Source organism: Pteropus vampyrus, unplaced genomic scaffold, assembly GCF_000151845.1.
Source record: "Pteropus vampyrus isolate Shadow unplaced genomic scaffold, Pvam_2.0 Scaffold123, whole genome shotgun sequence".
In the NCBI taxonomy this organism is placed as follows: Eukaryota; Metazoa; Chordata; class Mammalia; order Chiroptera; family Pteropodidae; genus Pteropus; species Pteropus vampyrus.
In genome coordinates this window covers 4,193,005-4,219,005 of record NW_011888904.1, presented here as the reverse complement: position 1 = coordinate 4,219,005, position 26,001 = coordinate 4,193,005, and the positions used below count along the sequence as shown (strand labels likewise).

Below are 26,001 nucleotides of genomic sequence, written 5' to 3'. Positions count from 1 at the left end.
AAGCGCCAAACACTTAGGGCTCTTGTGCCGAGTGGTCAAGTGCAAAGGAGTCATCTCTTCTAGATCTTTTTGCATCCAATTTGCTCTACGTGTTAGCAAGAGTTTCATGAAACGATAATTTCCCTAAAAAAACAAGAGATGGTAAGAAGAAATTTAGTTTGGAGCCACTTTCTTTTAAATTTTAAAATGTCTTAATTATTCTGCTAGAGTAATAAAATTCAGATAAATTAATAAAAGGAAAAATACTTACAATTCTACTACTCATCATTTTTTTCATATTTCCTTCCAACCAATTTCTATATGCATATAGTTTCCATGGTAGCTAATCAATATTTCATTGTTAAAGCAACATATTTTATTTAACCATTCTAATATTGTTTTTAATATTTTCTTTATAGAAAATGCTACAATGTACATCTTTTTTCACATAGTCTTTTCCATTTTTTCATTAGAGTAAAATATCAGGAACCAATTTACTGAGTCAAAGGAGTTTTATGGTTTTTGGTATATTCTCCAGATTGCTTTCAAGTAGCAGCAATAAGCATATTAGTTTTAGCACATTTTGACCAACATAGCACACACTATTTATATTCAAAACATAATAACTTTGTAAAATAAGCCCTCAATATGCTTGAGACAACAGATATTTCAAAGTCAACATAACCAAACTATATTGCATGATCAAGTTCTCTGCCTATTTCATGCCTATTTTCTCTCCCCATTCAAACCATAGTGAGCAGGGTTATCTGTTCTTTTCATCTTCTGAGATCCTCTCCATCCCTTAACTTTGTTGGAAATATGGCCTTTTGGCATTATAATGCATTGATGTGCTACTATGACGGGGCTATCAGAATTAGTAACAAAGACATTTGTTATTTAAGCAGCCCCTCCCCCTACTGTGAGGACTATGAGGCTCAAAGGTAAAGGGGACTAGCTAGAACAGCAATGAGGTACAGAAGGATGAATGAGAATTGACTGCAGCCCACAGGGGCACAGACAGGACTCAATTCAAGGGTTAGGGCAGAGATAAGAAAGAACAAGTCTAGAAAAGGAGTCTAGAAGACTATCTATATTAGATGGGCAGATATGAAATGGACAGAAACCAAACTGAATCAGCTTAGTTATTTCTTCTCAGAGGCTTGTCCTTGACTATCCTAAGCAGAATTTATTTTGCTCTTTATTCTAGCACCATTATAGCATTCATTTTACTTTTCTTAGTTTGTACTTACATATATATTTGTTTTTTTTCCCTTCACTGTGATCTCTCTCACAAGTTGTAAGCTACATGAAAGCAGAGACTATGTTTTAGTGACCACTGTGCTTGGCATAGTTCCTGGCACAAAAGAGGTGCTTAATAAATATTACTTGAAAGACTGAGTAAATAAGAAGAAATGAAATATATTCTAGAGGTTTTGTTTCTACTTAAAAATTCTTATTAACAGTTACCACATTAGATCATAACAGTTAAGAATCTTAATTCGCAGATATCTGCTATTTTGTTACTCTTATTTTTTAATGTTTTATGTATCTGGGCTTCATTCACAGTGGACATCATTTATCTGGACTTCTAATTTCACCTAGTGTCAGCTTTTGAGACAGAAAGTGCTAAAATTTCCTCAAGAGGGCACCCTGCTCTAAATCTCTTGTTATCTTTTCTTTGAAAAAAGAGAGTACCCAGGAAAAACAAATCTATGTGGTACTTCATACTAAAAAATATAAAGTTTGACCTTTCTGAGCATAACGTTTCAAATATTACAGAATAATTCATCATGACCTTTTTAAGATATTAAACCAGACAATCATTTTGATTCTGAAATTTAGAGGAAAAGGGAAGGAAAAGGAAACTAGAACATGCTGGTGGAGGGCGGGAGACTACTGAGTTACAGAGTGCTGGGTGTATTTACATTTTACATTATTCTGAGGATTCTACCTAAATAAAACACGGTACACCTCAGTGATAATTTATTTACTTGTTCATTCAACAAACATTCAACGAGCCTTGTTCTGAAGCAGCCAACAGTAAAATGTTTGCACTTCACTTATTACAAAGTTCTTTGACACAGATTTTGTCTTTGCTCCTCACAGAAGTGTCGTGGAGAATTTTTACAGAATAAATAAAGTATCTTCATGTGCCTCTATTGCCTCATCTGTAAACTAGAAATAACAGTACCTCAGATTACTGTGCATATGAAGTGATCAAGATAATATTGGTAAAGTACTTAGAAAAGTACGCAAAGCAAATGTTCAGCAAATGTCTGCTGGTTTTATTAGGAACAGTTTTCCAGTAGGGCGGAGGCAAGAAAACATAGATGTTCATGAGTGGCCCATGATAGAGAGCATGCAGATAGAAAGATTTACTACACTTAGTATATATAGTTCAGCTAGTCATTAAGGAAAGAATCAAGGTTAGGGATAGGTAAAAGTAAAAAAATAGGTGGAATGTTATAAACAATAGTCTTTGATTTTTTTTTTTTTTACATTGAAAAAGATGTCTACACTCTATCTACAAATAATGATGATATAGAATCAACTAGGGCATACCTAATAGGAATTTAGCTGGTATATGATCAGGCCAGCTTCTCCTATTCTAAAGGACAGAGAAACATCAGAATGCTGGAACTAGAAACAACATAATCTCCTTGATCTCATGAATAAGCACTTATTAAATGCCCAGTGTATGCAAACTCAATTCTAGGAATGAGCAGAGGGGACAGAGAACTCTTACAGCTAAAATCAGGAGAATATTTCTAGTGTCAGTGCAAAAGGAGAAGATATTAGTTAGAAGCAGCAAGCCAATTTGGTAACTTTCTGAGGGTTGTATAACTCTGGGGACCCATATTACAAACTACTTTGCTTCCTGTAAAGCCTCCCCAATACAAAAGTAAACAAACAAAATGTCTAAATATTCCCTCACTATTGCCTGAAATTAGGACTTCTTAAGTTTTCTCGTTAATTATCGTAACGCAAATACTTTGGGGAGAATTTGGAAGTAATCATTCAGTATCATCTATTAGGGCCACACAGAAACTGATCCTGAGGTGTAGACTGTTTTAGGATCTGCTTTTATAATTTCTGGCGAGGCAGAAAACAGTATAAGAGTAAAGGATATAACAGATCAAGAGTGTATATTCTTAAGAAAACTGATGGTAAGTGAGCAGAAGTGAGGGAGCTGAAGTTACAGAAAAGTCCTGATTTAGTCACTGAAAGGACATTAACTGATATGATCAGGTCTATTATGCCACTCAAATGTGAAAAAATTTCCCAATGTCTCTAAAACACTGAATGTTTTGTTTTGTTTTTGTTAGGGAGTCATAATCCTCATCTGAATATTCTTGTAATTATTAACACAAAGAGCTTCTTTTGTAAATGATTATAACATTTGGATGTTCTCCAAAGGCATGAAAGGAGTACAATATCTAAGAGGATAAAAGAGAATGGAAAAGTTCTCTGACCTGGAGACTAGAACTTGAAATGAATCTGGGAAGCAAATCAATCCAAAATGACACTTTTAACCTTATATAGTATTTTTGTTTATTCAGTCCTCTAAGATAAATTCCTTTTTTAGAAAATAACACAAAGTCATTAAATCTTAATAACAATAACATTAGAGTTTTGAGTGAAATACTTTGATATTTTGCTTTAGGTTTCTCATTTTTAAAGAAATAAAACATAACGGATTTGGTTAATGTTCCCTTTTTGCCCTTCCCCAATTCCATTAACTTCTCTCCTTCTTAAGAGACCATATCCCGAATTTGTGTTTATTATTCCAATGAATGTTTTAATAATTTTCTTTCTTATAAATATATGTATCCATAAGCTACACAGTATTGTTTTACATATTTCTAATCTTTGTATACATGGTACTGTATGAGTCACTTGTCACTTTTTACTCAATTAAATGTTTTTTTAAGATTTATCCAAGTTGCTTTGGTTCATACATTTTCACTAGAGAAAGTATTCTGTCATATGAAAATAATATATTGTACTTATTCTCTAGAGGAATATTTAGCATGTTTCTCATTTTTTACTACTATAAACAATACTGTGATAAATTTTCTTATACATATCTCCCTGGTAAATGTGCAAGAATGTCTCAAACTTGCTCAATTGTTGGCCTGAAGTTGTTCAATAAAGTAGCTACTCTGATTCACATTTCCACCAGTAATGTATGAGAATTCTTATTTCTCCACACCCTTGTCACACTTGGTTTTGTCAGACCTGCTAACTTTGCCAATAAAATGGGTATACAATTGCGTTTTACCGTGGATTTAATTTTCATTTCCCTGATTGAAGTGGAATGTTTTTATATATTTGTTGGTTATTTCTTCGTTCTGTGAATAACTTTTTTGTATTGTTTACTCATTTCCCATCTTAGTTATTTGTCTTTTCTTACTTATCTGTAAGAGTCATTTACATATTCCAGAAACTAATTCTTGGTTGATTTTGCAGATATCTTCTCTGTGTGGATTGTCTTTTTGCCTTGTTTATGTTCTTCCACTAGTACTGAATTCATGATCTGAATAGTGATGTCAGCTTTTTAAGCATTAGATTTCTTTGTGTATTCTGGAATTTCTGTTTGCATGCTTATTTTAAAGAGAAGATTGTTTGCTGTTATTTTTCTTTTTTTCTCTTTGCTCGCCTTTATAGCTGCTAACACAGAGCTCCTAGTCTATTACAAGATGAATAGGTTCTTATAGTGATCTTTTGCAGCCCTATGTCTAGGGAGATGAGGGATATCAGTTATTGTCACTGAGCAAGAGGGTTGCTTCCTGGTCCTGACGCTTGATCTCTGTCCTGCTCCTGCTATTTCTTTAGACAAACAGTTTCTTCTAAAGCTATGACCTCATATTAAGGTAAAGAATATCCCCAAATTCTAAGTATTTTCTTGACATTTAGAATTCATTATTTTTAGTATGAATACGACCACTTTTCACTCAGTAGAAAAACAGGGAGTATATCTCTGAACCAGACATATCCGAAATCATATTCTACAGAACTGTTGCCTGTTCCTGGTAAATGCCTTAATCATTAACTTCCAGACAACTGGGAGCTGATCCTCAAAACACTCTGGATTCCCACTGCTATGTTTTTCCCAAAATGGCTACCATAGTTTCCATAACTGGCTCCCAGGAGCCTGTGCTATCTGCTTCTTCTTCAGTTGAAACAATTACTTTAACAGACTCCAATGCTCAAGACTTAGTCAACTCTGCCTACAGCAGCCCCTTTCCCCACTGGAACACCAAAGAGAACACATATATACCCCAAACCAATATTTTGGGATATACATATTTTCTGATTAATATCTTTGCATTTTTGTTCTCTCTCTGTTGTCAGCACTTGTATTTATTCTCATTGTAGTTGAGGAGAAAACAATTGTTTGTTATATATACAAATGTTCACTACATGTTTTTGTTCACTTATAGACATGTGTATATCTTTCTCATGGAAATATTATGACTATATATAAGAGCACATATGAAAAGGAGGCACTCTGCCATATTTCATTCTGAATCCCAATCATATTAGGTACCAAAAGATATTGCTTAAAACAGAAAAGGAAATAATAGAAACATGATTTGTTATTAATTCTAATGATATCTATATAATTACATATTTATAAACTCTCAAGGCATTTACCATATTAATTTTTTAAAAGAATCACTACCCTTAGGAAGTATATAGGTCACAAATGTCAGTAATCTAATTATATCAAACTTTTCTGTAATGGCTGCAGACACAAATGAGCCTAGGAAATACCACAATAGTATTGGGAGAGGCAATCTGCCACGGCCCTGTGTGGCCCTGCATTTACTTACAGGGCATACCAATGCAAAGCCTTGACTCCTCTTTACCTGGACCATTTTTTCATAGTTGAGTTTGCAGCGAGCAATCTTAAGGAATAAGGTAATATTGCCCTCTGTACATTAGACAAAGAGCAGGCTTGCCTATTGCATACTAAGAGTCCTAAAATTCAGCATTCCTCAAATGTAAATCCACTGTGTGCTCAGTGTCCATCTGGGTCCTCTGCATTGTCCCCCATGGTTCTTGGAGGTAAGGGAATCTGATGTAAACATGAAAGTGCCTGTGCCACTTACTGTGCTATTAGGAAATAATAATAAAGCTTTCTTTTCCCCTTGGTCTCTGGAGGTAGTTTTGTGTCTTCTACCAGTACTCAGGGCAAATTTATTACCTTGTAGTAAGTTAATATATACAAAAGAAAAAAAGTAGGGTAAAATTAAATTCAAGACCTGTCAGTATAGGTCATGAAGGCAGGATGCTGACAGAGATATAGTTTTCTTGAAGAGGAAAGATATGGGCTCTGAAGGTCAGGTTCAGAGAGGAGACTCCCTGAGATCATGTCTGAGTGGTGGGCAAGGCTGGGGAGGGAAGGGACCCCACTGTCCTATCTATTAATGAGTGTGAATGGTGAGGTGTAGGATTAAAACGAGGAGCGCTAATGATGTCTCTGGGCAGGCAGAGGAAGGGATGTTAGCATGACAATGGGGCAGCAAGCTGAAGAGATGATAACAATGAGGTGATGGCTGCTGAGCCCAGGAATCTCCAAAGTGGAAACAAATGGTGAGAGTAATTGATAAAGATCTTGCTCTTTGATACAGAACTTTGGGCGGACTGAAAATATTAGAAGTGCACTTGGTTGAGACATGTGAGCAGTTGCTCAAAAGTGAAAGCGAATGCAAAGCCTAGTACAGAGCCAACTGCACTATGTATCTGATCCCCACTGCAGCCTGACTTGTCTGACTTGTCTGGCAATAAGGACAAAGTATGGGGTGTAGAAGTGGCCACTGTCTGAAGCATAGCTGCTGGCTTAATGGTGCCTTTGATGTACAGAAGTTCCTCTGAATGGCTTGGCCTAGTTTGCTGATGATCTGGCCAAGTTAAAATCCAAAGGTGTCCATTGGGAGGCAGTCCAACATAAACTGGGAGGCAGTCCAACCTCTGTGGCAACTCTGGAAGAATGCTTGCAGTAAGGGCGAGTCAGCCCAGTGGGCTGAAATGAAAGCCGTCATCCTCACCTTAGACACTACTCCTTAGGATGGGGCCTGTTTTTACTAACTCCTGGGCTGTTACAAATGCTCCAGTCTTCTGGTCTGCCACTTGAAAGACTACAGCTGGTAGATTAAGAACACCTCTCTTCAGAGACAAAAACAGTGGAAACAAATTATAGCTGCAAATCAAACAGTCTGGATTACTCGTGTAGATGCCCACAAGAGGGGTCTATTCTTTGATAAGACTGACTGGAATAAGATCGCTGAATAAGCCTACATTGCCCAGGTCACTGGCCGTTTGCCACCTGGATCTATGACTGCACCGAACATGACAATGAATCCATCACCATAGACTTGACACAAAGTAAAAGGTATGTGTTTTTAATATAAATTAATATAAAGTTTACTATTAAATATAATTTTTATTTCAGAAAATAGCAAATATACTTAATACAATAAAGACATTTATTGTTTATCGAATTTATAAATTTAATATAGAATATAATTTTATTCTACATTATTTAAAATAAAACAAGCTTTAATTAAAATATAAGTTAATATTTAATTTAAAAATAATATAATGATTTAAATATATATTTAGTCGTCTGCCATGGTGAAGTAACCGCTTGAGCTAAAGCCGACCCTTAAATATATATTTAGATACCAAACTTACATACCAGATTTGTGTATTCTTCTAAGTTGGCTTAGTTTTTCTGCACTGAAGTAGGCCACATCATTACACAGGGCACTGCGCCTGCCTGTTCCCGGCAGAGACTTCTGATCAGGGACTGCCTCTCAGGGCCACCTTGTGCAATGAGGCCCACCTCATTGCAGAAAATTTTCAGGTTACACTGTTGCTGTTCCACCCTGATTACCCTAACCACCCACATCACTGAAGCCCTTGAAATGAAACTGGTTCATGTTTTTAGGTTTCATACTTTCTGACTATCATAGTCTGACTATGGTGTGCCTTTGTCATAAAGACTATCTGACAATGAGCCCATAGCTAAAGTATTTGATGGATGTTCTATGCTCCCTACCATGTTCAGGCAACAAAATTGTCAAGAGCTGGCATGGCTTCCTTGAAAATAAACTCAAGAAGATTTCTGACTCTATCTCAGTCACCTCCTCCTGGTCCACACATCTAAGTGAGGCAGCTTGGTTACTGGTTGTGGCATCCCCAGAAAGAGCTCATCTGCTCTTGGCAGCCTCCTGGGAAATAATCAGGACAAAAGGATGGGGGATTATATATACCTATTTTGAAAATTCTGCCCTGCTCATTCCTGGTTATGATATTTCTTTCTTTTCCTTAAGAGCAATCTCAGTTGGCCTGGTTGGTATACCCCGTGGATGATAGCCTGGCCAAAAGGTGGCTTAGAGAGTCAAATTTAACTATGGTTCAGTCATCTGGATATGTTTTTTTCAAATGACATAGTCCTAGATCATTAACATCCATAATGAGCACTTGATTGAGTATACTGCTCACCAAGTCCTCCCGTAATGTTCATATGGGCTAAGGTAAGGGATATAAAAGGTCTCTGTAAATTTGTCCCATATGCACCTACCATTCCTGATGAAGGACTATGGGTGCAATTAGGGGATGACTGGAGAAAAGGTGAAGAGTTATAACTATGGGACACAATGATTTTATGGTTAAAGAGAGAAAGCAACGACTTCAGTATCTGAGAAGGGTACCCTTAAACAATGGAAAGTAGAAGGAGGGAAATGACAATTAATGCTCTCTGTGTCCTCTGGAGCCAGTACTGCATCCTGGGGTTAAATAAAAGAAAGATTTTGTTTGCTGCTTGAATCAAACAGCAGCTGAGGCTAGCGATCTGATTTGCTTCTGTATCTGTCATTCCCATTCACATGCTATGAAACAGAAAAATTAATGGCAACTCTTGAATGTGGACCCCTTTTACATGTAGAAACACAGACACTGGCACAACCTTATTGTAATCTGATGGATACAGATCAATATGCTCCTTCCGATGTGTGAGGAACCTTGGGTTATGCTATGTAAGACTACTGAAGCTGTAGCTACTTGGTGTTACTGCCCGTGGCTTAGCCAAATCAGTGTAATAATGATACAAGTTTAACAGCTAATCCTGAACTAAAGTGACTTGTGCCTCTTCAGGTTATATGTTTGTATGTGGTGGAGAGTGGGCCATGAAATACTCCTTCACTGGGTTTAGTTTGCTTTTTGGTCCATTTAATGTCTCCTGTAATCAGTGGCAATGACAGCAAAGATCAGCAAGCCAGTCAGTCTTACTTGCACTGAGTCATTATAGATAACAGACTAGCCTTAGAGTATATACTGGTTGTAGAAAATAAGACATACTGTTTCCTTTGGTGCTTATTCACAGTTGATTTAGTCTAGGATACTAAGGGGCATAGGTGAAGTCAATACTGCAGGTTGTTCTCATCCTGCTGCTTGGAGTCCTATTAATTAAATGCATGAGACATATTCAACAGATTTGCTCCTGGCCTCTATTGGTCAGATTAATCAGAGTAGCTGATGGAATGGCATGCTCATGTCAAGAAAATGTAAGGCTAAGGGACAGATTGTTGGAAGAGGCAATTTACCATGAGTCCTGGTCATCCCCACGTGTTCTTATGCCAAGAGTGCAAAGTCTTGACTGCTCTACCTAGGCAACTTCTCAAGGTTGTGTTTGCACCAACAGATTTGAGGGATAAGGTCATGTTTTCCTGAGGGCTTACTTACTGCTTACTATCAAAGCAGTCGATTCTGGAAATTCAATGTTCCTCAGCTGTGATGGAGACCCACTGTGTGTGCAGTATCCATTTGGGACTTCTGCAACTCCTCCATGGTTCTTGGGGACAAGGGAAATCAATGCAAACATACAGGCACTGACACTTTTTGTTATTCTGTGAGTAGTAAACTCATTTGTCTCACGTTTATTGTCAGCATCCAGGAAACACTAAGACTAACTTCTCAGACTCTGAAAATAATTTTATATTATTATATTATGAAATGCTGTGTAAGAGGAAGTAAAAAACATGATTAGAGAGGCTAGAAAATGAAGAGTCTAAAAGAGCATGGTATAGAGTCTAAAATTTATTGTATGGGTAATGGGGAGCCAATGAAGAGCTTAAGAAGGAAATGACAAGTGGACTTATGTTTTTAGAAGGTATCTGGGGGCGGTATGAAGCATTGGTTTAAGCAGAATGAATCTTTAGGTAGAGTGACTAGTTAGGGGGTTACTACAATAATCCAGACTAGAAATGTTGAGAGTTAAATGGAAATAAGGAGACAGTGAAATATATAAGAGAACTCCTGAACGAGTACAAGATGGAGAATGCTGCCAACAATTGAAAAGATGGAAGGAAAAACAGGAATGGGGATAAAGATTTATGAGTTCTGTTTTTTTAACATGTGGAGTTTGGGGCATGTGAGGGAAATCTATATAAAGATGTCTAGCAAAAAAAGTATATATATGGATCTAAAGATTTGGAGAGATAGTTAGATTCAAGATACAGAGTTATGAGTCATCTATATTAATAGTTGCTTCAACCGTTTTATCTAAAGACAGCAATTTCTGGGATAAATGAAAGTGCATAAAACTGGAAAAATGATCCTCTACATACTAACTGTAATATAATTTAAATATACACAAAAATAGCTCAGTACAATGCAATCTAGTATTATTGTTCTTTTACCTAGACCATGAGATTCCATTACCATATCAAATACAGAGTATAAATGAATTAGAAAGGAGAAGGGCCTTTCCTCATTATTCTTATCTGCTTGGATCATTTTGTTGTCTGGTTGCACTCTGGTTTCTTGGTCTTTTATTTAACAGAAATCTTTATAGGAAAGCAAATAGTTACAAAAAACAAGTTTTTAAATGACACTGAACTCACTGAACTCGATAAATGATATTGTATCTGCATTGCTTTTCCCTGTCACAGACATTCTCCCCTTTTCCTTAAATTTCTGATTGTCAAGCCTAAATCTCTGGGCTTACATCTAAATTTTCTAATTACTCAAGAACTATGATGGTAATCACATAACTAACCTGCCATCTTAAGCTAATCTTTAAAAACTTTATGTCTAAATTTTATTATTTATTTATTTATTTTTAGCTATTTGACAATTCTCTAAGGGAAGGCTAAGAATGGCACTTCAAAGACAGAAAAGGAGCTTTATTTGTTATTTTCCAAGTTTAAGATGTTCATCCATCTGGCAGAGCAGCTAGACAATACATCAGCCAAGAACATCTCTCTGGCTTAAAACAGATTTTGGCTCTCAAACGGGATTTGTCTGAAGGAAAGGCAACATCTTTAGCTGCTTCGTGGCTGAACTCTTCTAATATTTCTCCCCAATGCTTCCTCCAAGCCCTGGCTCTATCCACTAACTTGGTTTCCATAGGAATAGACAAAGCTATCAAGTGGCACATAGTCAAATGACACAATAGAAAGAGAAAATGTTACTGTCCAAAAAAAGTAGATAGACTTTTATTTAAGAAACTATGGAAAGGTGTCCTTGACTCTGAAGCTTCCATATCCAATGCCAGACTTTTCATATGCTTTTCCTGCCTAATACAGCCTATTTTATTTAGATTATTATGAAAATTATTATGGAGAGCATTTCGTACAAAAAGTAAAATACTTTAAACAGCTATAAAACACTACAATGCTTATTTCCACAAGTACAATTCCATTGTGCTTGCAATGTATTCTCATTTATTTATAATGGTCATTTAAATTGTTATAATCTTTTGGGATGATTACAAAATGTATTCTGATTCTCATAGTTGATATTTTATTTACAGGAAAACATTTATCTTAAATCAGTTCTCAAACTCTAGCATGCCTCAGATTGCTGAGGCCTTCCCTCAGTGTTTTCATTCACTAGCTCCGGTGTAGGGGCCCAAGAATTTACATCTCCAAAATGTTTCTGGGAGATGCTAGTGCTGTTAGGTCCAGGAGTCCACATTTGAGACTCATTATTTATACAAAGAACCTAATGTCAGAGATTTCAACACTGAAGAGCTTAACACAATAACAAGAAAAACCACTACAACAAACCACTCCCAAAAAGAATGCCTGTTCCATCTCAGGTCAATGAAATCAGAATTTCTGAGGCATATTATTCAAAGCTTTTATTTTAATCTTCGGAGTTATTCTAGACTTTGGAATTAATATTTTCTAAATGTTCTGCAGGTGATTTGAAAATGGTATCAAGGTTGAGAAGTACTGACTTAATCATTCATTCAACATTCACTAGTTATTTACTGTGTAATTACTTACTTTGAATCAGACACTATGCAACAGGTTTTGGAAGCTTTACAAAAATAATTAAAATACAGTTATACACTCATATACAATACAATATACAGTACAAGGAAGGAGGGGGTAGTAAGTGCATAAAAAATACAAAAATGAACCATAGGCAGGAAAGAGGATGTACTTTCAGCATTTTGTGAGGAGGGGAAAAGGTTAAACCAGAAAAGAATCCACAAAGAAGATGGTAGTTGTGTTGGATCTTGATTTGGAATCACTAATAGCACGCCTTCGTGTCTCCATTTTGTTCTGCCTTCCCATTTCTTTTAAGTGCTAAACAAAGATAGCTTTGGGTCTTATTCCCTCCCATCCCTTCCAATTAATTTGTCCATATAAGCTCCTCCTATACAGAAATTCTGAAGCCAACATTAGTTGTGCATATCAAGTCTCTTGTATCCAATTATTGCACTATTACACAGTGTAATAATTCCCACATTACCCCTCATTTTGTCCATAACAGACAGTGAAGCCATCTTCAAATATTATTATTCACTATTGTAATATAATGAATGAGATCAGTGCTATGTCAGGACAGACAGTAATAAGAACTCTGGAGAGGGGCCCCTAAACCAGACTTGAGGGGCCAGTAAAGGCTTCTTGGAGAAAACAGTGCCTGTGCTGCATCTCAAAGTGTACACACAATCAAGACAGTGAGAAGGAAACTGAATGTGCAAGGGCATTGTCTGTGGAGAATAAGGGTAAGAAAGAAGTGATTAGAATAAAAGCTTTAAATAGTATGCCTGAGGATAGAGTAGAAAGGAGGATTCATGAAGCTGAAGCCAAAAGGTAAGTAAGGAGTAGATGATGATGAAAGGTGCTAGTCTAAGGAGTTTGGATTTCTTCCTTGAGGTTTCTGAAGCAGTACTGGAGGGTTTAAGTAAGGCAGTGACACCAATGAGGTCTCAGCCAAATCACCCTTACCCACTAAATTTCTCCTCACCTCAGTTTTCTCCCACATGGAAAACGAGAAGGTTGGATTATGATCTAAAGACTCATCCAGCTTAACGTTCTGACTCTATGAATCTAAGAAACGAGATCCACTCTTTATAGCTACTTCAAAACTAAATGTTTTTTATTCTAGCTGCCTCAAGAATAACTTCATTTATAAGACTTTCTACTTTTCTTAACCACAGGGTAATAGTTTTTGAGTCTGTTTCCTTCTTCCTGATACAAAAATTCATTTTCCTAGCATAAAGATGTTCAAGCTTTAGGGAAACCAGAAATGCTATCCATGGGAAAGCAGCATGATACAATTAAATGAAAATATATTTTAGAACCAGTTAGATTAGGGTACTTTATTGGCTATATTAACCATAACCATGTTACTGCTTAAAGCCTCAGATTTCCCTTTGGTAAAAACAAATGAACAAACAAACAAACAAACAAGCCAACCCCATAGTGACTGGTTCACAGAAAGGGCTTAATAAATATTGGTTTCTTCCTCTGATACAATTATGGTTCTTCTCTCATTATAAAAGTAGTCTTTGTAAACAAAACATTTTTATTTGTCCATGTTTGCTTCAGGTACAGAAAAAATAAAAAAGTATTCGTTCCCAGTGGTCTCATTGTTTGATGTCCATTATAATCTGCCTGGCTTATTCTCTTCATTGACCCTGACCAGCCTTCTGAGTTACATTATAAATAGTTACTTTAAAACTCATATTTAAATATTAAATTCAGAAACAATCTTGTTTACCTCCTGGTTCCTTTGAAGCACCCCAAGTCTTGTGGTAGGTTCCATCTTTAGTTTTCCAATAATGTGCTTTAGTTTTATTGATACTAACATGCAGTTTTAAAAAAATTATTTCATTTACTTGGCTAAGATATGTGCCTCCGGGGGAACTATTTCAAACAACTGATTGAACCCATCTGTTGCCTTCTCTACTTCAGTTCCATACTATGGATGGGATTTCTTAGATAGTGGAAAAGATAAATGTACACATAAATGTACAAATAAATTCAATTATACTCATAAATTTTTAACAAACCTCATTAAGGCTATGCATTAAAGGTTTTAATTAAAAGCTAAGCACTAACTAAAAATTTGACTTGGTAACTATTACCTATTCTCAAAATGGTAGCCTAGGTCCTTGGAGTGGTAATATTTGAATCAAACCTGAGTCTTCTAGTCTCAAATCTAGCCATCTTTTAAAAATCATATCATAATCCACCTCCATCTACAAGTCATTCCCTGAACTCTGTACTTCTCTTAACCTTCCTGCCACTATTCTACACCTTTTCTCTTTGAAAGAAGAGAGGCAACTGAGCTGGTAAAGCATAGCGCCAAGGTTTAGTGGTTGAAGTGGGGAAGAAAGATTTGCAAATCGAAGGCTACTTTAATTGTACCTTATCCCAGCACAGGTGGTCTGTTTGCAATGGCTATGTTTTAATTCTAGTCTAACAAGTGTTCTAAGTTCAAGCACATCACAATTCTTAAATCAACATCTTAGTAACTCCCTTAAGCTCTTTGCGGATCAATTGGAAATAAACGTATATTTTAGAAAGTCATTCAAAGTTATGAATTATATAATGTACAAGTGTTGAAAATTTTGGAAAATTATTAAAAATTGGAAAAATAAAGTAAGAAGGAGATCACCTACAATTTCATTACTCTAAGACTAACATAAGCTCTGTTAGCATTTTGGTGTAATCTCTTCCGTTCCTCTTCAGCTTTTTTGTTTAACACAAGAGGTGATTTTCATTATTCCCATCAAACTACACATCTGATTTTATATCTGGAACTAGCAGTGATTTAAGAATAATTTTTACCATTTGGTAATCATCATAACAATAACTGATTCAGGTGGCCAAAGGATGCTAATGCTAGTGGGTAAAAGTATGAGGAATAATAAGATATTTACATAGTTTCAAATTGGCTCTCCACAAAATATTCATTGATCGTAAAGGGAAGAAAAAATAATGTACCAAAGAATCAAAGTTAACACCACTACATGCTTTCTGATGCGATGCACAGAAAAGAGCACATCGCTCCTCTACTATTCCCAAAGTGCATAACCTGAATTCGATTATGAAGAAACATCAGGTAAATCCAAAATAAAAGAAAATAGAATTGGCCTGTATTAGAAAATGTCAATGTCACAAAGTGTGCGTGTAGTGCAGGTGCATGTGCACGTGCGCGTGTGCGCGCGCGCACACACACACACCCACACACACACACCCACACACACCTGAGGAACAGTTGCAGATTAACGAAGACTAAACTGACATAACAATTGAATGCAGTGCCCAATCCTGGCTTTTCTTTTATATAGAAAACATTATTGGTGAAATCTAAATCAGGTTCATGGATTAGATAATAGTATTTATGTTAAATGCCTGATTTTGATATTAAATCTGGTTATATGAGAGAATGTCTTCTTTTTAGTAAATATGCACTAAAGATTTGGAGGCAAAGGAGTATCACATCTGCATCTTCTTCCAAATGGTTCAGAAGACAATATCTACACACTCACATATACTGACAGAGTTTAGATAAAGCACATGTGGTTAAAGATGCATACTTGGAGAATTTGGGTGAAGGACACATGAGAATTCTTTGCACTATTCTTGCAACTTTTCTGAAAATGTAAAATTATGCCAAAATATAAAGTTAAAAGAAAAAAGAAAAAAAAACTTCAATTTTTATTATAAAAGTAATAAGATTCAGTAGAAATATAAAGAAGAAAGCAGTGACCAGCCTGCTTCTCACAAACCTGAGGTAACCATGGTTTATATTTTGATATACTCTCTTCCTGTCTCTTATCTACAAGAAATGTTTCTTATCCTTAGATTGCAGTTAAATTGTGAAATGCTCCATAGTAACATTTTAGTTAATATTCAAAATATCCTTGTTCTGGAAGCCAGAATTACTGTCACTCCATAGACGAGAAAACAAACTCAAAAAAATTAAAGTACGGGTTTATTTTGAAAGGTTTATCAGTTTATATTATATAACAACAAAAAAATTATCCTACTAAGTGGCTGGTTTACTGTGATTTACAAAATGGCTATGATTTAGTTCCTGTAAAATGGTAAGTTTGGAGATGAATTCTGGGATCCCTTCTACACTGGAATGCTACAATTCTAATCTCTTCTATTATCACTAACATTTTTTTTTGTATACAGAATTTGTAGTGCCTAGAATAGTGCTTTTATGTATAGTGGGCACTAGATAAAATGCTTTTTAAATGAATAACAAATGCGTTTCAAATTATAAAATAGTTATATTATAGAAATCATGAAGATTAAATAATATAAACATTTTTGTAAAGTATAACTTATAATAAACTGTAATTATTGATGATTTGGAATAGAAACAATATAAAACTAAATGTTCATCCTTAAGTAGAAATTAAAGTTAAGAGATGCTACCCCCCTTTTTAAAACAAACGAAAAAAAGATACCTTTTTGTAGGAATCTAAGAAATTTACTATGAAGTTTATTTCTATATTACTCTTGTTTCAAGTATAATTCACCTTATTCTCATCAATAACCCATTTAACTGACTGTTTACAGACAGATGGAGAGACAAATGACAAATTAGTACTCCCCAGGTTTGTGGCATGGACATAAAAAGTGAATTTATTTTTCAAATACCTTTTATAGCTATAGCCTTGCAAGTACAAGACATCTTATCTGGTTTACTATTGATCCAAATGACAAAGCTGAGCATCAGATTAAGGATATGTCAGAAAACTGAAAGAAGGCTACCAACGGATACAGCAGGATGGTGGCTTCTTTCAAAATGATCTATTAAGGCTCCAGTGTTTACAAAGGCAGTTGAGAAAATGCAGCACAAGATACTGGGTTGTATCAACTAACCAGCAGAGTGCCCATAAAAACTTCTGATACTAACATGAGCCCCTATACACCAATCACGGTACATTTTATTTCCAGCAATAAAAACTATGCATAGATTTTTAATGATAAAATAATAGATACAGGGCTTTTTCTTTATCCCATATCTCTTTCCTATTGTTATTATTTCTTTCTCGGCAAATGGTAGCATTCCTAAGAGATGATATGTCTTTAAGATGATGAGAGATACTATCTAATTTAAATCGACTGTCAGCCAGAAAGGTCAAGCACAATTCAAGAATTTAATTCTAAGATATCTTCTTTGGTGAGAGTGAAATATGAATGACCAAGAAATATCATGCCAAAATGGAGTACTGAAAAGTAAAAATTCCAAGAGTGTTTCTTATATATAATACAACATTTTGTGGAAAAAAAAACAAAACACCTTGGGGATAAAAAATAAAGCATGCTAAAAAAAAATGAGCAAAACAAAATAAGAAACCTGATCAGAGGTGGGAAAATCTGTCTTTTGTAATCACCTTGGGATTAGCACCTTTTTAAGGAAGATCCCCTACTTTCTAGACTAGAATGAACTGAAGAACTTTGTGAGAATCATGGGAATAGAAAAAGCTTCAGAAAATTCCCCTTTCAGGTGGCTTTAGAGAGACCTGAACTAGCTTTTCAAAACACAGAGTGCTCTAGGGGTTTTGAAAAGGGGCAACATTTGGCATTGTTATAGAATAAAGAGATAGAGAGTTGTAGTCTAAAACTATTTAAAATATCAGCAAACTACGCAACTTTTTAGTTTGCCTTTTTTTTTTTCCGTTTATATATACTTTATTTGTATGAAAATGAATTAATTTAATGTGACACCAGTAGACAATGGAATCTATCATGGGGAGAGGCAAAGTACTTTCACAGAGGAGCAGTTTTTAATATAATCTTTAAAAAAGCCATAGGCGCACTGATACTTTACAAGCAGAAAACTAAACAAGTCCATGGAGGAACACTAAAAAAAGAGAATAAACAAAATTAATTTTGTATAAAATATTAAAATGGAATACTTTTGGTATGCTCTGGGTGTGATCGAAAGTTAAGCATTCCTACCTTATACTTATTCACAGAAGGAAGAGGGTGGGTATGCGCATAGGGTGACCTAGGCCAAAAATGGGGCTGCATGGAGGTGGGGTATTAGAGATCCTGATAAACAAACTTTAGACTTTTGAGAGGGTCAAGAATGTTGTGAAAATAATAGCTAGAGGAGAAATGAAGATGATTTCCTCTATTTTTATTTTGCCCAAGATCTGGTCTAGATTTGATTTCATGCCAGGAAAAAAATTTTTCAGTGTTGGTCACAAAATTTATCTTAGCTCCATGCTAGTCAAGTGTAGTTTCTGGACCAGCAGCATTAGTGTCATCTGGGAACTTGTTATAAATGCAGAACTTCAAGGCCCCCACCTCAGATCTACTCACTGAACGCAAACCTGCATTTTGTAAGATTGCCAGGTGATTCTCATATACATTAAAGTTTGAGAAGCACTGATCTAGCTTATTGGTCTCATGTAGCATTATTCACATAGTGAAAACTATATTTCTATGGCATAGGTGAAATTTGTGTAATTGTAATTCTCATTGGTATTACTTAAAAAATAATATCCTTTTCAGTTTACCTTTTTAGCTAGCATGTAACACTTTTTATAGCAATAATAAAATGATTTTATTTATCGCCAGTGTAAATAGTGAATATACATTTAACTGTCTTAGCATTATTAAATGCTGTATATAATTTAAATACATAAGTATTAATATAAGTATTAGGTCTTGATCCTGGCTCTAACTGGTTATCTAAACAGAAGCACATCTTTACTGAGCATCTATTTTGTGTAATGTAAGGCACTGTTTTTAGTGTGATGAGTAAGACAACTTTCTGGGCCTCAGTTTCCTCAGCTGTAAAATAAAAGAATTCAATTAAGTTATAAACTAGTATTTACCGAAGTGCTTTGCAAATCACCATTTCGTTAAGATACTATTAGCTTTTGCTAAAAAAATGTATTGAGATAAAATGATTATGAGAAATCCTGTATTAAAAAAATAAACAAGTTACTGTATGACTTCTTAGAGCCTTTAAGTTGTGAATATGCACTATAAATTTCCAAAAAAAGAGCATGCAGTATTTCCCAAACTTATTTGATCATGAGACTCATTTTTCACACACTATTTCATGAGAATATTGTGCTATGGAAGCAGCTTTGGGACATGCTGCACAGAATAATTTTCAAGGTCCTTTAAGCTTTTAAAATATATTGCTTTTTTTTAAAATTAGAAACATAGAGTTCCTTAATATCTAGTCTTCTTTTCCTTGGATGGAATAAACTTGGGAAACTCTGCTTGAAAAAAAAATTCTCACGAAGCCAAAGAGAAAGTTAATTGAGACTACAGTTAACAACAAGTCCAACTACTGGGTAATGGGTAATATAAACCATTGAGAATGAACGCCAGAAAATGTGACAAGAAAACAAAATTAGAAAAAAATTATAAAAAACAGAACAAAAATACCTGAAGCAGGGATTCTTTCCAATCAAGCCTCCTTTTAACCTACTTAATCAAAAGTAACTGGTAGGTACTTCGCAATGGCTCACCAAAAGCTATAGATGCTAAACATCAAATAGATATTGGACTTTATGTTTTGTACCTTAGGAAATATAATTTGCCTATAGCTATGGTGAAATACCTCTCTTATTACCTCCAACATGTCATGCACTCACCCTCTTCAAGTCCATCACATTACTTTGATGCTCAAACTCCCAATCACATCTTTAACTCTCCTCTGCCAAAGGATAAGAGATATTGCTCTTATTAGAATCAGATGGCAGTAAACAGGATTGTAAAGCTCAGAGCTTCCAAGGGCAGTCAAGCACATCTGAGAAGGATGTCTGGTAGCCCACAATAAATCTAGTTAGTCTGAGGAGACTAAATTTATGAATGAGTCTGCTCAGTAATAGAGCCATTTTCAAGAATGACTCTGCTGACCTAATAGTGGAATATTCAATGGAAAGGACAGAACTTTGGAGATGAAGCAACTTCTTTAATTATGAAGGCCACTAAAATGTGTAAGCAATGTCTCTCTATAGATGCTACTGTGTGACATGGGTGGCGGGGGGCGGCGGGGAGGGAAGGACAGGGAAGGGAAAGTGTGAAATAGTAGAAGAGAAATAAAAATAATGAGATTAGATAGGAAAGAAAGAAAATGTGTAAGATAGGAGACTCTAATCCATTTCTCATTCTCTTCTGCAATCAAGTTCCACAATATTTCTAAAATATGCCATGGCCATTTCTGCCTTTTGATCTTTGCTCACTCTATTCTCTCTGCCTGAAATTCTATCCTCCATTCCCATTCTTTGTCTAAGTTTGACCATTTCATTTAAGGCCCACCTGAAATTTCTGTTCTACCATTCATTAGGCCTATTCAAGACAGGAAATAGTAGTTATTTTAGGTAGGAAAGATTTTAATACAAGGAATTACGTGCTTATAATTGGAAGAACTCTAGCTAGGCTTCAAGGAATAATTCCCTGAACAATGCAAAGCTGCCACTGTGACTAGTTCAGGGCATGGCTGTGGCTGCACCAGAAAGTCAGACTTAAAAAGCTGTGGTAAAAACTGCTTCTCAACACCTAGAAGGAAGAACAGAAACTGGAATGCTCCATAAAAGCGTCCTGGATGATTGCTCCCACCTGAGAAGCATTTACAGCCTGACTGTATCAAAAGGCATACTCAGCATACCAATACTTTTTCTTATAAGATTACTCAAGGATAGGCCCTTGCTCCTTATCTTGAGTATTAGGTCCTTGCAGCTAGAATCAGGGTGTATATCTCTAGTCTCTTTTTTTTCTAATCAAATCTAACTCAATTCCTTTGGTTAGTTGTTCAAAGTATTAATACATTGCTAATTATGAACAGATAATGCCTTTGCAGACTACACCTTTCCAGTTTAGTATAAATCTAAGACTTCCAAAGTAATTCTTATTTTCAGCCTACTATCTTATTGTGGGATGAAAGATTTAAAATATATTGTGGAAATTTAAGCCCATAATTAGCATGCAGTTGAGGTTTCTTTTTTCCTCTGAAGATAGAAAGGAGAAAGATAAAATGACTTGGAAGAACAGATGGACACATTCTGTTATCTCTGAAATCACTCTCAAAGTTTGACCAAAGCTTTGTACTTTGGTCTTTGTGCTTCTTTGGAGGCAATTCTTTATAGTATTTCTACACGTCTAGTAACTGGAGTATTTTTTCAAAGATGTCTGTATAGTAAGTGGCCTTGGAAGCTAGAGATAGTACTTCCCTTCAGGTCAGAGGATAGATTTGTTTGCTGACCAGAATAAAAAAATAATGTCTCACTTTGGGGTAAAGGTTGAGCCTGTTAGCCAGAAGCCCTAGTGTAAGACTGGGGGTTTTCTAAGCTCAGGTTTCCTCAGGTATGACACAGATCCATTTCCTATGCAGTGTCTACCTGGACCTGCCTCCAGATCACTCCTGCAGGACTTGGGCGCAAGGAGAACCAATGCAAACATAAAGCTCATGCTGCTTGCTGTACCATAAGTAATACTCCACCTAAATAAATTTGGTCTTGGGGTCTCTACCAGCTAAATCTATGTGAGAAGCCAACCAACATGTACAACAATTTGACTGCTTGACAGTATTGTCTTTTGGATGAATACTCATCAACTATTTAACAAACGAGTTAATGAGTGAATGAAATCTGGCTGCAGCATGGAGAATGGTTTGAAGAGGAAAAAGACTTGAATTGGGAAGACTGATAGGCTATTTCAGTTGTTTAGACAATAGATTATGGTAGACTGGATTAGAATGACAGAATAACAGAGATGGAAAAATGAGCCAAAGGGGAGGAGACCTCAAAAGCATATAGACTCCTCAAAAGTCCTCATCTGATGCCTGAATTACAAAGGCATGTGGAGACTACAAGAAGTCTGCAGAAACCCACAAATAAAAGGTTGAAAAAGCTGTCAGAAATTTCAGCTATGACCCAATAGAGGAGACAGAACTTAGAGTTGAGCCCCACCTTGTTAGACTTGATACAAATCTCAGGATTTTTACTGAAATCTTAGAGGATCTATGCCTATAAAGTGTAGACTTTCTTTTTTCTTGTGGACTATGGATAGGTCTAAGAGACTCAACTAAAAACTAGGAGAAAAATGGAAATGCTCAACAGTTTCAGTGTGATTAGTCAGTTCTAACTGCCTGATAAAACACACATAAAAAAATTGACACTCTTTAGAGGGTGATAAGAGAATGAAGAATCCCAGAATGTATCATCCAAAATTCTGAGTATACAATAAAAAATTACTAAACATGCCAAAAAAAAAAAAACCCAAAATCAAAACAAAAACAAAAACAAAAAAATCCAAAAACCCAAAAATAGAGAAATAGGACTAGTGTTAAGAGAAAAAATAATTAATATAAAAAGTCTTCAAGATGACCTGGTTGTTGAAATTAGCACGCAAGGACTTTAGAGCAGCTGTAATAGGTTAACAGAAAAGACGGTTATAATGACCACACAGATGAGGAAATCTCAGCAAAGAAAATGGAACTATAAAAAGTAACAAATTCTAGAACTGAAAAGTACAATATCTGAAATATAAAAATCACTGCTTAGACTTTTCACATTTGATTTTATTGCTGAAAACAAAAGCTAAAAAGAAAACATTGAAAGAAACCAGTAAAACAAACAACAACAAACATTACACACATGGGAACAATAGGAAAGATGGTGGACCAGAAACAATGGAGGCCAGAAGACAATGGAATGACATATTTAACTTACATTTTATGAAAAATAGTATAATATGTCAATGCGATAAGTAAAAGTTTCATATTGGCAACCCTAAAGCAACCTCTTAAAAATAACATATAGGTGTAGCTAAAAATCCAATAGAAGAACTAAAACATTAAAAAATATTTGATTAACCCAAAAAAGAACAAGAAAACAGGTTGAGAGGAACAAAAAACGATGGGTCAGACCGAAAAAGAAATAAAATGGATGGAAGACTGAAACTCAACAATATCAATAATTCATTAAATATAAATGGACTAACGTTCCAATTAAAATGCAGATATTGTCAAACTGGGTTAAAAAAGAAAGCAAAACTCAACTTCATGCTGTCTACAAGAGGTGTACTTTAAATATATTTCTATTTATTTTTATTTATTTACTTTTTACACCTACAGCACCTGGTCTTCCTAGGTGGTCTCCTATCCAAGTACTAACCAGCCCCAAACCTGCTTAGCTTCCGAGATCAAACGGGATCGGGCATGTTCAGGGTGACATGGCCATAGATTACTTTAAATATAAAGACATAGATAAGTTGAAAGTAAAAGGACGGAAAGACTTATGCCTGAAACAATAATTATAAGAAAGCTGGAGTGGCTACATTAATAACAGATAAAGTAGATAATAAAATATTTGCATAGTTTCAAAGCTCCTCCCTACAGAATATTTATAATTACTAAGATGAAAGAGTGGAGAAAAGCAAACAATCAAGTGAGCAAGTGAACATCATTAGGAATGGGAAAAATCAAGATTGTGCGACACCTGATAGGATTCAATGAAGACACAGTGTCACTTCTACGATATCCCTGACAATATGAATAACATAAATCTAATTATGAGAACATATATATATATATAAAACAATCCAAAACTGAGAGATATTATATAATACATCTAGCTTGTTATTTTCACATATGTCAGCACCATTAAAGTTGAGGAAGGATTAGAAATTTTTCTACATTGAAGGAGACAGAAGAGACTTGAAAACTAAATGCAATGCATGATTCTGAACTTAATCCTTAAAGATATTATTAGGATAATAATTGAGTCTGAGGATTAGACGGTAGTTCCGTATCAATGTTAATTATCTGATTTTGATGGTGATATTGTGGTAATGTTTAGGAATGTCCTTGTTTCTAGGAAATACACACTAAAAAATTTGGAAGTGGTGAGGTCAACAATTCACTCAAATGGTTCAGGAAAAAAGTTTATTGTACTGTACTTGAAATTTTTCTGTAAGAATGACGTTTCAAAAAATTTTTTTATTAAAGTCAATTTGTACAGAAAAGATTTGAATATCACATTTGCCTAACTGACATTTTATAGAACACTACATCCAACAACTACAGAATACAACTGGATTTGTATCTTGTGTATGTGTGTGTGTTTTGCTCATCCAGGCTTGAAAATATCATTTAAAGTTAGATTTATTATCTAAAGGGAGATCTAACTAAATAAAAAAGAGAGCGTATGTTAGCTGAGTTGACTTCAGGGTCTGTTCCTTTGTATAAAGGGCTTTCACATGCGTTCCTCCTCAATTCTGAAAACACACGGTACCTTATTCCCTTCACCATGAATAAGGCCGACATTTGACAGCTTCACAAGGCTGACAGGGTTACCCAACAGCCCACCCTCCCTATTCTCAATCCAATTAGACCTCTAATCCTCCAGATGAAAGGCCCAACTGCTCACGTTCCTCATGACAACGACAGCTATTGATTATTTGTCACTGCAGCTAACACCTTCCCTGTCGAGGCTGCTCTGACAGAAGCAAACCTACCAAATTAGACAGCACTTTATCTGCCCTGGAGGCCAAATGGCACAACAAGTAAAGGCTAATAAATGGTATAAAAATGAACAAATCATAACATTATGACAGGCTGATCGTTGCCAGCAGCCTCCCAGCTCAAGTTTGATGTTCTGCTACACTTGCTCCTTTTCTTTCCCCTCTGCTCTAGCTCCAACTTTGACTGAATTAAAGGCCAGAACAATTAAGGCATTTGACCAGCAAAGATAAGCCAATTGAAGTATCACCTAGGGACATAAATGTCAATAACTGACTGCCATTTGTCAATACAAACATTCTGGAAATGCAAATGCTCAGGCCTCTGCTCTCCACTAGGTTGCACTGACTCACTTTCCAAAGAGGGTCAGTTCGAATGGACAGTCTGTGGCTATTTAACCAGAAGGAAAAAAAAAAAAAGAAGAAATATATACTCCCAAGAGAGGAAGTATTCTATGAAGAACAAGCAGGAGTCATTGGGATGAAGGCAGAGGGTTGTATCAGAAAAAGAGATAGCAAAGCAAAGCTATTCTTCCTTTTAAAAAATATTCTACTCTTAGACAATGGAAATATCATGACACATTTTTAGTCAAGAATACATGCATAATGAAAGAAATGCTGGACCACCAGGGAAAATTAATAAAGCTATAACTTTAGAAGTGTCCTTATTCATTCAATGAATACTGTTTGACCAACAGCCATGTACCAGACACAGTTCTAGGTAATGCGGAGAAAATAGAGTGAAAAAAAAAAAAAACCAGACCAAAATATCTCTGACTTCATAGGAGTTTACATTCTAGTGGGGTAAAGGCAATAAACGAGGTAAATAAGTAAAAAACATAGTATTTTATGTAGTGTTGAGGAAAAAGAAATAAAGCAGAGTAGGGAAAATAAAATATGTGAAGTGAGGGGGTGTTAGATAGGATAGAGGGGGAAGGGCTTCACTGAAACAGTGACTTTTGAATAAAGAACTGATGAAAGTGAGTTAAACACAGAGATAGATGCCCGTTAGCAGAGAGAAGAGTAAATTTTAAAAACCTTGGGGCAAGAGCATTTTTTTTTTGCTTCTAGGAGGAACTGCACTGAGGCCAGAGAGGCTTATGCAGAGAAAACAAAGGGAAGGTTAGAAATAAGGTCATATAGATAACAAGGGATTCCAAACATATAGGGCCTTGTAAGTCATAGGAAGTATGACTCTTACTCTCAGATAGAAAATACTTAGAGGGTCTGGAGCAGAGGAGTGACATGATTTGATGTG

General features: G+C 35.5%; 1 protein-coding gene and 1 pseudogene across 1 annotated transcript in view; both read right to left on the bottom strand.

The window, feature by feature from the left end:
• Positions 1-26,001, bottom strand: part of LOC105296290 (inversin) — a 66,020-nt gene that overhangs the window by 10,042 nt on the left and 29,977 nt on the right. Inside the window, exon 4 of the mRNA XM_023534236.1 lies at positions 1-123. Within this exon, the coding sequence (XP_023390004.1) occupies positions 1-123 (123 nt within the window). The remainder of the gene's footprint in view (positions 124-26,001) is intronic.
• On the bottom strand, positions 23,350-23,468 carry LOC111743828 (annotated as a pseudogene).